Raw genomic sequence first — 14,487 nt, 5'->3', positions numbered from 1 at the left:
ATGATATGAGACATCAAGTTCTGATCGTCGAACGCTTATAGATTTATTCTAATTCTCGAAAACTCATTTTATCAACCAAACAATCTTTAGATCAGCAGAAAACAAAGTTGAAAAATCGGGTCACGCGACCATTGTCCTCTGTATGACCTAGCACCGAATTATTGCCGACATTGTTCTTTGTCCAACCATTATCGAGTATGGAAAGCCAAATTTGGAAATTGTGCAAACACGATTTATTGTTATGTAGTTATAGTTAATCTTTTGCTAAAAAGATAAGCCACAAACACTTCACAACACATCGGCTTGTACCAGCGCGGAGTTAATTAATTATTATGGCGTCGCCGTTTGCTTGCTTACCATGAGTTTGCTTTGTATCGGCAAGTTGCATGTGCATGACGTCTTGTTTAAGGAGTTCAATTAATTAAGTTCACTCCATTAAAATAATTATCTTATTGATATAAACTTTAAGTAAAGATACTGTAATTCAAAACTGTTACGTTCAAACATTAAAACAGTTACTTACTAATTTACTTAATGTTAGCAATCGGATTTAAACTTAACTTGTTAAAACTCAAGCTGATTGACGTTCTTGATCGTTCAAACTACTTCTATTAATTATGTATAAACCTATTTAGTTCTCCACAGTTGAACACAAACTAGCAAACGATAACGTTTGTAAGTTAATACTAAAACTCATAGCAAACTTTCAATAGATATAAAACTGGATATGTTTAAAACTTAAATGAAAATAAAACTTTTAAACGTACGCACTAATTAAAGCGATCAAAAACTAGTAAAATTAACATGTAAAAAGTTTTTTCAAAAACGATTTATAATTAATAAAACATTAATATTGTGGAGTACTATATACCCAACAAGAACCATTGATAGTGAAAATCAGTTATAACTTATAAGGTATTCAGTTTTGACTGCGTTATGCTATGCCGTGCAGTCCTGTATATGTTTTTAATAATCCTATGTACATTTCGACTTCTGCTGTTATTTTAATTTTGTTGCTTTTTTACTTCAGTTTGTTTTTCTTCAATTATTCTTAACGTGAATGTTTTCTGGGTTAGGTGGCCGTATTAATATTCTATCATTCTACAGCACCACTCTACAGTTAAACACTTTCACGTTTTAAAGTTGCTCATTAGTTATTTTTGAGCGTAAAAATTTCCTTTTAATTAATTAATTAGCACCATAGCAACATACCTTTTTCGTTCCATATTGTCAATAGCGAAAAATTAGCGTCTGGATAACATGCAAGTATGCGACCATTAAAACATGCGTTTCCTGGTATAAAGTATCTCCGATTGTTGTCATATCACAGGCGAGAAGTTTTTCATTTGCTGAACTGGCTGATGGCTCTGATCAACTGATTGGAAAACAGCAAAACGGACGTTAATGTAAAGAAGTTGACTGGTGCCCGAAGAAAGCTGAAGCAAAGCTGTGATATCAAAGGTCGCTCATCAAGCTCATGTTTGATGGTCTGATATAATGACTAATGAGCATTACTTTGACAAAAAAATCAGTTATATGATGTCTTTGTTATAAAACTTAGTGTTTCCACTATTAAAATTAGAGATCCCACTTGGCTATATTAAAACACTGCGTTTTCTAATATTCAGTAATTTCGAGGTTTGATGTTCTACGCACGTTAATGCCTCCCATGCGGCGCCGTTACTTTCTTGCAAGAATGTAAGTGAATCCAACGCAATGTGAAAGTTAATTACGTCAAACATCGAAGAATGACTTTGAAAACAAGTGAAGAAAAGATGGCGCTGACCTCGAACATTTTTGAATCAAACTTATCAGAAAAAACGTCCCAGCGCTTTTTGTTACAGCTCCTGATTCCTCCAAATAGCAACGATGAAAAGAAATTAGCAATAATTAAATTTCACAAAAAGTGGGCGGATATCAAAGGAAAAAGCTATTTTATGGTAAAACTAAGATTGGCTGGGCTATTTAAATGGGCATTGGCCGCATGCGCCAGAACACGAGCAGATCTAATACAAAGTCCGAAATCGAAGGTTAAATGAAGGTCTAACTCACTGTCGAAAATAACAAAAAGCCCGAGTACGTTTTAAATGTCTCGTGAAATGTCGTTAATTTTACATAATCGTGACGTGTAATTTTGGTTAACCCTTGGGGACCAAATGTTTTCTTGGATTTAAAAATGTTAATTTCATCAAAAAAATATTGTTTGGGTATATTTAAAATGGTTTGTGTGGTGACAAAAACTTTATTCACTTTTTGGCTTCTGTGTTATTCTGTTTTTTTTCTTCTGTTTTTAATTAGTCATAGCGTAAACGTTTTAACTGCGTTGGTATAATATTTAACTCACTGACACAGGCAACGAAATATAATCATTTTAATCAAACATCATACTTTTCACTTCCCTCGGCTAACGACGTATAGTAAACGATACGATACGATACGAATGAAATAGTTAAACTTTTACAAGATAAGTAAAGTTGACACAAACACTTCACATCACATAAGCTTTTGTCAGGGCATATAATCAGACGAATTGCGATAAACGAAAAGCACAAATATAAAAAAATTTTCTGAAAATGAATGCAGCGTTTTATCGCCACCTAGTAGTCAGTGTGACGATCGCAATAAGTTATGCTTATCTATAATTTTGTTATTCATTTATGTTCAGCTGTCAATCACGGCAACAAGTTCAACCACAAAATCAGCTCAAAACACGCTAAGATGACGTATTATACATACGAACAACAAAACTCTGTTGGAAAATAGCAAATGTAGTATACACAGGGCCGGCTTTAGGTCGATGCAACTGCATTGGGCACGCGCTGCATAGAAAAAAATAAACATAACGATTTAGCTTTAAATTTCACAAATTCTAGCGTTATTTTCTCAATTTTTCTTGAAAGAAAATGTTCCATGCACTGATGCATTTTTGAAAACAATCCTCGTCGTCCTTTGAGCCAAATGGTCAGCTGGTCACCCACATTTGTTGTCGGGGCAGGAACCGGGAAACTAGGCAGCGGGGGAAATATTTGCGGAATTTAGCAAGGTTTCCTTTCGCTCCGCATTCCATTAATAATAGTTAATTAATCTGGCCAACATCTGCTCAGATGTTTCTAAGATTTGGCGCGTTCTAACGGCAGAAAAGACGAATGAGTGTCTTTGATTAATTATAGTCGGCCAACATAGTTTTTGCTGCAGCAAAATATTGAGTGAAGCTGATGTGCCACAAAATGTGGTTTTAGTATTTCTGTCTGTGTGATTTGGTACAATATTATTTATTCACGTTTCAGATGCTTTGTGAAAATGATTATTTGTTTTTCTTACACGCTTACACAAGGATAATGTTTACACAGTTGGGTGCCTTTGGAGTATATTGTATACTTAACTTATGTTTTTCCCACCTACAGCCTATAGGTTAAATTTCTATTTAAATCTTATTTTCTTTTGTGTAATGATCTGGTCCAATGATTCTCTCTGCACTGGTGCGATGTTGACACGATAATTATATGGCTGCCACTATTTCACCGGAATAATCTTGCGTTCAAAACTATTTTTCACAATTGCTTGTTAAACTAACTTAAATGTTATAGGCTAACATGTTTACCTAAACCTAACCAAATTTTGACTTCTAATCTAAACCTAAATCCATTAAAACCTGAGCATGCAGCGGTTAAAACACAAAGCGCTAACTAGCTTAAGAGCACCAGCCAGCGATAAATAAATATTACTTTAATGGCCGCTACAAAGCAACTTGTTGCCAAAAGTCTACAACGCCAGCTTAAAACAAGTCTCATATTACATTAAGTACAATAACGCAATATACAGCAGTAAATATGTTAATATAACGTTGATATCTCATATTACACTAGGTACGAAAACTACATGAAATTTTTCACAAGAAACTCAAAACATTCTTCCACTACAAGGTTGGTTGCATGAAAGTTATTAGAGCACTGTCGCAGGCAATGAGTTGGCAGCTTGCGTGGACTTCCTTGCTCTGTATCAATTTATAGTTAATAACCAGTGACCTGGAAATAAGTCATACTCCAAGGAAATGAAAAGTAGGAACTCCATTTGACCGTTAAAAAACTTAATATTGAGCAAAATAAAGCACAGAATGTGTGGATGTAATCCCATGCAAGTTCGTAGTAATACAGTCGTACATTTTCATAAAATCGTTTAACGAATTCATGATGAAGATAAAAACGAGATACAGCGATGTCTGCAACAATGTGCATAATGACGTCATATACAAAACCTCGCGATGAAAGCAGCAAATTTTAGGGTCAAATGAGTTCAATCCTTCAGCAGAAGTCATTGTTAAGTGCGTTGTAAAATCATGCGCTGCTCAATACACGAGACAGTGACGTAATTGTTCCATTCATCTTCGTCATCAGATGTGTGGAATCTTTCTCGGCGATGTTCATCAACTTTCCAACATCAACCAGATTCTTCTCAAACACTCCGCTTGATGTCGTGCTTGAGCTAGATAATGGCCTAGATAATCGCCAAAACAAGTTGGTCTTAAAATAAAGTAATAATTGTGTAATTAACGTTTTCGTATGTCATTCTGCCCAAAATTCTTTCAGTAAGGAGAAATAAATTTTTTAATTTCGCATGTTTTGCGTCCCGGCCATCTTAAAAAATAATCCGAAACGTAGTAAAGTCTTAATTGCAAATCGGCTGAATTAACTTGAACAAACCATTCACGTATTTGCGATTTTACCCATTTATATTATTATGACGTCATATAGACCAATCCTTCACCAGTAAATTATATAGCTGAGTCCTTACGTTTGTTTGCAATTTTAAATCCAGACTAACTTGTTACATAACTACAGTGTTGAAATAATAAAAATATCCAGCTCGGTGGTGGAGAGGTTTAAAGCATACAAGTAGCAATTAAGCGAACCCGGTCCCACAGTGAAGGGTCACAAACATAGTGACGCTGAAGATGGTTTAAATCAGTCAAACAGCGCAAACAACGTGATTGATGGCTGGTGTTTGATACAAGAATAGTCGTACAGCGACAGGTTTACATTTACGCGTTTTATTTTTTCTAAAAACATTGTATAAAGTGTGTCAGTGAAAATAATATGAATAACTTCTTCCGTTAGAAACTGCTATGTGCGTGGCAATGACAAAACGCGATTTTAGCTTTATGTAAAATGGAATTATTTTTATATTTCATTTGTTAATTTAATTGTGAAGTATTAAATCGAAGAACCACAGCATACCATGCACCCTTCTGGAAACGGAGCGGTTGAAAGGGCCAACAGAACAATCCTTTTCATCATGAAGAATTATGTCCAGCGCGATCCACTATCCTGGGATAAATCCCTCTCCTCAATTTACGCCATTTGACACGAAGAGACAGGTGTTTCTCCACATTTCCTTCTGACTGGACGAGAATTGAGATTACCAGCAGATCTGATGACTGGACAGCCTTCAAGTCATCCATCGCCGTCGGCAATGTTCGATTTACAAGACCGTATGCGGTTTGTCCACGAAGTCGTGAAAATCAGACTCGAACAACGTCGGCAATCCATGAAAGCACGTTACGACAAGTCGGTATCGAGACAAGCTGAGTTTCAAGTAGGAGACAAGGTCATGCTGCGAAACACTGTCATATCAAAAGATGAAAAATGAACATTTCACCTCCCTTATTAAGACCCATACGTAGTTGTTGAGACTTTTCCGCCGGTAAATTATCTCATTCGCAATCATGAACGTACATTAAGAGTACATTTTAACAGGCTTAAAGCTAAGCAGACGAGACCATCATACAGAGATGCCTTCCGATTGTCAAGATAGTCGCCCAGAAGATGTCCCCCAGCAATTGAACATGCCCTTGACTGGAGCTTACTTTTTTAATAACCGATCAAATACAAATCGCCACAAGAGTAACAATTTTAATAACGTTAGTAACTCCTGAAATAACGGTCGACTTCGCCGAAGCCCACGTCGCACTATTCGTTACCCAGACGTAGAAACGTATTAATTGTTTATTTGTGTGATGCTTAATTTTATGTTGTTGACTACTTTCCTATGATTTGCGTTTTATATACCACAGTTTCAAGTATGATAGTATTTTAGTTCAGATCCGTTTATATACGGCCTATTTTAGCTATCAATCTCACGTTTTTATACCTTTTGTAGTGTTATTGGCATGGGGCGTGATTTGTAACCCACCTTTATTGTGCTTGTACTATGGTTGTGTTGTTATAGCCATCATATGGTTAAATTTCTTTTATAACAAGTTATTTTAAATTTTGCTGTGGTTCGCAATGTAATGTTTGTGTTTACATTATCTGCATAGAAATGCTGTACATTGATTTTCGTTTGTTTTTATTGGTGTGGTAATCATAATTTCTGGCACTAGCACACAGTTTTGCTGTGTTTAAAGAATCGTTTTTGTAAACCTTTTTTACGTGACCCACTATAGCATACGTTGTCGAAAAAGTTTTCTTCAAAATTAACAAATTCATCTGGGTAACAAAAGTAATGGCGGTTGCTTCGTGATTACATTGTAGTTTGTCGTTGTATTTACCATATACTTAGCCTACACCCTATTATGCTGATTGATGTTCAAACAATGCCAGTGCGAAACTTATTGGAGGGGGAAGAGTGTTACGTTGTTTTACGCTTGATTGTTATTCCGCAGTCTTGTCTGCCGGCGAGCGGAAGCGCTTGTCGGTTTGTCTGCGTCCTTGTCCTTGTCTTGTCCTTGTCTTGTCCTTGTCTGTTGCTACGAGTGATGATGAGATTCTGCCGATACCGGTACGGCTGCGTAGACGTGCCTAGTTTATATCGATTTTGAAATACAATCCTATAGTTAACTGCAGGTCTCTTAGAACCAGCACTAGAAAACGGCCGGTAACACTTGTACTTGTTGGTCATGAATCTTGGTTAGTGACTGAAAGAGTGCGCTCAAGGATGCAGGCTTCAGAAATGAGGTCTTTAACACGGGTTTATGACGTAACACTACTACATGAAATACATAGCACGGAAATCTTGAAATACATAGCTCCTACTTCTTCCAATTGAGAGGTCTCAACTACGATGTCAGCAGAATGCCTATAAGGAAAGAATTTCAAACCAAGTCATGCTTGCTACACCAAGTGGTAGAAGATCAATGGGCCAACCAGACACCAGGTGGTATACACATATATTGCTGACCTGGCCTGGTCACGACTAGGTATTCCTTTGGCAGAACTGACAGACGTGGTGATAAAATTAATGTATTTGCAGAATTTGATTGTACGTTAGAATATCCACAGCATTGCTTGTATAAATTTCACAACGTAAACAAAATAAAATATCTTACTTGCATGGTAACACTGATAGCTAAAATTCTTTGCGAATAAAACTCGTAGTTGCTGTCAAGCCGGTTATCAGTGTTTAAGCCTACATAGAAGGATTTTTGGGGAAAAACAGGATTTTCTTGCAATGTTGTTTCAATGCAACTACGATGTTAGCAGAATGCCTCAGGAAAAATTTTCAAACCAAGTCATGCTTGCTACAGCAAGTGGTAGAAAATCAATGGGCCAACCATCAGAAACCATACATACATATTGCTGACCTGGCCTGGTCACAACTGGATATTCCTTTGGCCGAACTGACAGACGTGGTGATAAAATTAATATATTTGCAAAATTTGATTGTACGTTAGAATATCCACAGCATTGCTTGTATAAATTTCACAACGTAAATAAAATATCTTACTTGCATGGTAACACTGATAGCTAAAATTCTTTGCCAACAAAACTCGTATTTTCTGTCAAGCCGGTTATCAATATTTAAGCTTACATAGAAGGATTTTTGGGGAAAAATAGGATTTTCTTGCATAGAGTCATTTCTTGCATAGTGATTTCAGTCATTTGTTCTTGCTGACCACTTCCCCTTTTCCTCATCACGACGCTATTGACCTAAAATTGCGGTTCAGTTTGTCTTGTTTTGCTATTGTAAGAAATGTTGTTTAAAAATAACTGACAAATTTATAAAGTACAATTAGCCTATTAGAATACTGTTAAAGAACCAATGTTTTGCCTTGGTTAGCATCGACAGTAGATCGTCATTTTTGGCCTCTTCCATCAAGACTTTGCACAGTGAAGTCGTAAACCAAGAACCATTCACTTCATTACGATAAGCCGAGTTACCTACAACAATCATAAAGAAAGTTATTGCACAGTTCCCAATAACAAGTACAAAAGAGTTTGGGCTTGATTAACAGACCTGAAGCAGTTGCAAAAGCAAGAAGCATATCAGCATTGTCCTTTGTAGTTCCCTCGCCATCAACCTGCGCATCATTCTTGAGCCAATCTGAAAGAGATCTTTGCTAAAGTGTCTGTTTGCACTGGATGTGATTGTGTCGTTGCACAGCTACGCAGTCGCAACATAAAATCGAAACAAACAAAAGAAACAAAATTTTATTAAATAAATAATTACAGATAAAAAGTTACTGAATGAACGATACTTTAGTATTACGTCAATTCCATTACTAGCCACAGCTATCTGACGTCACGCACTGTTAAATGACATCATGCGCCATAAACTCTAAACGCATGTGCCAGAGCTCATAAGCGCTTAAGTAGGTGGCGCGTTGTCGTAACTGCGAATCTTAAAAACGATCATACGGAATATACATAAGCTGCAAGAATTAAGACTGCCTTCAATCGCATGCGGCAATGGCAAAAGACAAATATGTTTGATTCGATGCGTTTACTTGTAAATGCGTTGACGTGCAACAATCCAATTTAGCGCGCAGACACCTTATTAACTCATTATAATCGGTAAGTTCCATAGAAATGTTGCTTTAACATTTTGCTGTCTTAACCAACGTAACAAGTAACTGTACAATGTAAACATCAAACTAAACTTACTGGTATTGAACTTGTAAGCCCTGTCGCGATCTTCATCGCTATCAGCTGTGGTAGTTAAACCTTAAATAAATTTGTAAAAAGATGTTGAATGACGAACCTCAATAAATTTTTGCTGAGTTACGTATACCACAGTCTTCTTTAAAAGCTAATATTATTGTTTTGTGAGTAAAATGCAGAAACTGAAATGTCTGCAAAGTATGATGTTGTAAGAAATATATTTGGCTTTTGTTTCGACTAACCACGGCAAAATTGAAACAAGAAGATTTTTGGTTTCCCAGCTAGTCCAGGGCATTGGCTTGCTGAAAACTTTTGGCACAAATCTTCGATATAAACCTTTTCCCAATCCCCAGAACAAAAGTAATCTCTTTTGTCTTCCTGATCTGTAAAGACGTTGTTAAAATACACTTGAAAGTTAAAACTGCATAAAATTTACAATTTGTTGTTGAGCGTAGCTGCGATGTTATGGATTAATCGTTAAAACTATATCATTAAATATTGTATAAAGAAGGTTACATTATTAAAATAGATTCATAGAAAAGAAATGACGAACTATACACACTTTGTCCACCGTGAGATCCAATATAAAGCAAGCTCATGGGAGCAGCGAAGTTTCTCGAAGAATTTAAAAACTCTTCAATTAGTTCCTCGATTTCCTTTAATAATAGTCAACATGATTGTTTTGCCAGAAGAAAACATTATCATAAAAGTTACAGCAACTTTATTTAATTTAGTCGATGTATTATGTGATTTTTCCACACGTGGTAACGCCTTACTGTGCTTGCCAGGTTTGTAATACATCATGTAAACTATGCTACTGTTCGAAAACCTAAATGATTATGTTTATTGTGTTGTGACGTAACGTTGCAATAGTAGCGCCCATAGTAGATATGAGCATTTCAGAAACAAAGGTAGGCCTATACAAAGGTGAAGCAGTCGCTGAAACACAATAAGCGTAGGTTATGCTGTCCGTGGGAACAATGTTGCTGCGAGCTAAAACCTGAACAGACAGAGCGTTTTTAATGTCTCGTGAACTGTACAGTGTACACTAGCATCGCACTTAACTCTTTTTCAAGATTTTGCCAAATTTCTACTTTAAAACCAAGTCCTATTAGAAGTATTTTCAAGTTTTCTGAATCTTTTTCTGCTCCATGTCTCACATTATCTGGGCGATTTTCAAACTTCACATTGTTAATTATCAGCGCCCTACTTTGACCACGATTGTTGACCGGGTACACCTGCAGTGTGATACCGAATATTGCAAAAGAAAATAATTGCTCACGTAAGAACAGTATAACCATAAAATGACGTTTGGCTTGGTTAAGTAGGATTCGGGATTTGGTATAAATATTTTAATGGCAAACCAAGGAACAAAATAAACTTACATCAGGATCGCTTTGATATTTCTTGTAAAAACAAGTTGTACAGCTCTGAACATGAATATCCTCCGTTGACAAAGTTGTTCTATCCTTAAAGCATTTTTCTGATGACGCTTGCTCTGTTAAAATCCACACATTTCATAATGCAAGCTACCAGCATTTACAGGCATTGAAAGTTAAAACTAAACGTTGCAGCATTTTTAAATGAGTTGACGTCATGATTCGAAAGTCGACGTCCAAGATATGTTAACTTTACCTTGTTTTTTGGCGATTTACTTTGTCCAGTGGGTATTAAAATAAGACAACATGACAAACAACGTCATAAAAACACTAAAGAAATAATAATGCAAGTTTAATGATTGTATCTTGTCGTGCTAAGGACGCACTTTTTGTACAAAAAAACGTCTTGAAAATATCTAGTTTTTATATTTTTATTTTGTGTTGACTATTATTAAGTATGACGTTAAAAAGTGGGAAAGGTAAAAATATAGCTGCTTTGGTAGAAGCTTGTCGTAGTTTGCATATTATGGTGTAAGAAGATGAAATGTAGATCAGGAACACACCATTATTTGTCACTGAAACACCACCGGTTACTTGTCCTTCTTGATAATAACTGCCCGAAGCCTGATTGATAGTTCTTTGCGTCTCGGCGAAAACATTTTCTATATTGTTAAAAAAATGTACGGTTAAATGATATTAACGATTAATGGAAAATATACAGACGTATGATATTGTGTAGTTTATATTAACTACATTCACGTATTAGCTCGTCTACAGTGCAAATCTTACCTTGGAAAGTATACACTGAGGTAGATAAGATAAAAGTATACCAGAAACAAAATAGGTTTATGTTAATTAGTCACATCGAAAGTGAGTCAACTAGACAAAATTGCGACTTATTTTTAAACAACAACGTTATCAATACCAGATGGTCAAAGTACGTTTACAATAACAGGAAAGTTTTATTTCAGTTGTTGCAAAAACTTTTATCTACTATTTTTGCCATCACCTGAGTTTCCTCTTATCACGTCACGCATATTCATGGTGCCTTCGTTGTCCAATCGAATTCCGCTTTCGTTCTGTTCAGCTATAAACAGCAACGATCATCAAGTTAAAAAGTTTTCATCATTCAGCAAGAAATTATGGTCAACTTTGATCACTACTAAATAGTAGAAGTTACGATAAAACATATGTAAACACTTACTATAATTGACCCCTTGCGAACCTACAACTCTGGCGTTGTGTATTGTGCTGCCTTGAAAACTTACGTTCGGATTTTGGCTGTGAAAAAAAATATAAACAAATATTATATTTGTTACATGATTAAGTGATTTCATTGGTAGACTGTGATGCGTTATGGGTTGAACTTTTATGTTACTGAAAGGTTTCAGCTTATCTAAACAAGTATTTAAAGCTCAATTTGTTTATCCTTGTCCTGGTGCTGATCATAAAATTTTGGGTATAGCAAAGCAATGATCAATATTTACAAACTCTATTTACAGTTTTACCGAACCGATTGAGTTCCATTCATTGAAACAATTTAGCATGTAAACCAAAACTAACCTTGAGTTTCATGCACAGCATTATGCATGGCTTATTTATAGTAATGTCGATGTTTTAACAGAACACAAATGGCTACATTCTAATTTTTCAATGCCTTTTTTACTATTTGTTATTTCAAATATCTTCTATATTTTTACTTCCGTGTTGAAACCTTAGTCTAGGTCTCTAGAATTTATCATCAGCAATTGCTTTACAACGCTCGTTTCAATATTGCAAAATGTCTTCGTCATAAAACATACAGAGTCAACTAATGGTGGTACGTAATCAGTCATTATATTACATTAACTAATACTTAAAAGTAAAAAGTTACCTCATCTTCGAAAATGTTTTTACCGGAGCTAATAAAACTTTTTAATGTTAAATTGCAGATGTTTCTTCTTGAAACAGGAAAATGCAACCGTATTCAATTAAAAGCAATCTGTAGCCTAAGATCCTCTGTAAGTTGTCTTTATAGAAAACTGTTCTACTGTATAATAAGGAAGTGGTTGGCTTCGTAAAGTAAAGCAAAAAATAATAATTGTGTATTAACGAAAAGTGCAAGCTACAGACAATTAGTCTGGTTATTAACCTTGATCGCTGGCTTACAAAGCTGATTACCTGCGTGACAAAGTGATAACGAAGGTGACTACAACACAGACTAAACGGAACAGCGTTTGGATAAAAAAGTTTATACCACACAGTCATTTGCTCTGTGCATACAAAGCCCACTACGCAGCCTCTCATAAAACCATGAGAAATCGCGAACTTATTGTTTGTTTTCTCTCGCTCTCTTTAATCTTGCATAAATGTTAACAGACATTTGTGGCAAGTTAAAATCTTCCAATATAATTTTAAAAATATATAGAGCAAAAATAGCCAAGTTTGGGATGATTTGCGTTGTAATATTTCAGTATTTATTTGCATTGCTCATTCGGACAAACCGTTGAGGCAGACTTTAAATGCACGTCACGTTCCCGAACCTGTGAGGGCTTGGTAATCTTTGAAGTGCTCGGCTAACAGTGCTCTTTGCAGGACACCAATAAAAATTTAAAAGGTCCGGGAGCAAACATTCGCTTTAAGCAAGATACATGTTTAAAAAGACCCTAACAACTCCACCACTCACTCTCACAAGTCCATAATAATTGAAAAAAACCTTCGTGGTCTACATATCAAATCACAGATACAAGGTTACCTTTAGAGGCAATGCAATGTAATATCATAATAGCGCAATAATCGCAACAATGCGCAATAATTATACCGATCACTTTTAGAGACAACAAATTGACGACCAATGTAAAGCTTGATTAAATTGACTTCTCATGCCATATCTATAAAATCAATGCATATAGTGGCATAAAATATAAGCGTGAAGCGCAACCGTTGTACCTGTCGCTTTTTAAGTCGACATATTGACGTCACTTTCAACAAGGTAAACACGAGCGAACAAATAAAAAGAAGGGAAGGCAAACAGTAGTAAATGAGGTGATTACGTAGACGTGGAAAGAAAATGAAATGAAGCTCTTCATACAGTGAGTCACACTAAATACAAGACTAAAACGTCATCGTACATGAACTGATGCTGTTATAAAAATTAAGTGCCCGAGTGAGTGCGCAAACTTCTCTGAGCACACATACGTTTTCATTTTCCAGTTTGACTCGAATGAAAGTTTCTTTTCATTCGTTAATTCAGCAGGTTTCATCGAAGGTAAACTTTTATTAACGGAAGATCATAAAAGTTTAATGCAGACATCAGCCAACTCAGCAAAAATGCGGTGCTACATGAGAATTAAGTGACTGAATTGCAAATACTTCACTTTCTGAATCAAATCTGTCACAAAAAAGAGGAAGTTTTCAAAACACGTCATAATAACCTTTATGCAAGCGCGTAGTCCAAACAGTATGATGTTTGTTAATCGCGTCTTTACCTCCAACACTTGTTTGTTTCAAAATGTTTGTCAAGAGCATTGTTGTTTCACAAACTGTTTCCAACAGAGAGACGCTCATAGCAATTAGTCGGGCGTTGAATTTTAATTTCCAAGTTTTTGATAAATTTCTTTCTTTTGCCTCCATAACAGTCACATACGACGATAAGGATCAGTATACAACAATCTCTTTACCATGTTTTGGGGCATTCTGAAGTCATATATAAAAAATGGCAGTGTCTACATGACACTACATAGGTCTGCAGGTCACTCACATTTGATGTCGGGGCAGGAACCGGGAACCTAGGCAGCGGGGAAAATATTTGAGGAATTTAGTGAGTTTTTCTTTCGTTCCGCATTCCATTAATTAATCTGCCCAACATCTGCTCAGATGTTTCTAAGATTCGGCGCGTTCTAACGGCAGCAGTGTGGAAAAGACGAATGAGTGTCTTTGATTTTAGTCGGCCAACATAGTTTTTGCTGCAGCAAAATATTGAGTGAAGCAGATGTGCCACAAAAATGTGGTTTTAGTATTTCTGTCTGTATGATTTGGTACAATATTATTTATTCACGTTTCAGATGCTTTGTGTAAATGATTATTTGTTTATCTTACACGTTTACACAAGAATATTTGCAGTATACCAGTGGGGTGCCTTTGGAGTATATTTTATACCTAACTTATGTTTTTCCCACCTACAGCCTATAGGTTAAATTTCTATTTAAATCTTATTTGATTTTGTGTAATGATCTGGTCCAATGATTCTCTCT

The 14,487-nt window shown here is 35.8% G+C and overlaps 1 protein-coding gene across 1 annotated transcript; it reads right to left on the bottom strand.

Moving 5' to 3' along the window:
* Window positions 1-7,255: 7,255 nt before the first annotated feature.
* On the bottom strand, window positions 7,256-12,688 carry LOC143459120 (caspase-8-like). Its single transcript, XM_076956099.1, has 11 exons — window positions 12,129-12,688; window positions 11,460-11,536; window positions 11,265-11,342; window positions 10,819-10,917; window positions 10,262-10,374; window positions 9,439-9,532; window positions 9,119-9,259; window positions 8,880-8,939; window positions 8,233-8,319; window positions 8,047-8,156; window positions 7,256-7,925 (listed from the first exon to the last, which is right to left on the bottom strand). The coding sequence occupies exons 1-11, from the start codon at window positions 12,131-12,133 to the stop codon at window positions 7,803-7,805; spliced, it is 987 nt and encodes a 328-aa protein (XP_076812214.1). The 5' UTR covers window positions 12,134-12,688; the 3' UTR covers window positions 7,256-7,802.
* Between the last annotated feature and the right edge of the window lie 1,799 nt (window positions 12,689-14,487).

The sequence above is a fragment of the Clavelina lepadiformis genome, chromosome 5 (genome assembly GCF_947623445.1).
Source record: "Clavelina lepadiformis chromosome 5, kaClaLepa1.1, whole genome shotgun sequence".
Classification (NCBI taxonomy): Eukaryota; Metazoa; Chordata; class Ascidiacea; order Aplousobranchia; family Clavelinidae; genus Clavelina; species Clavelina lepadiformis.
This window is presented reverse-complemented; position numbering and strand designations above follow the sequence as displayed.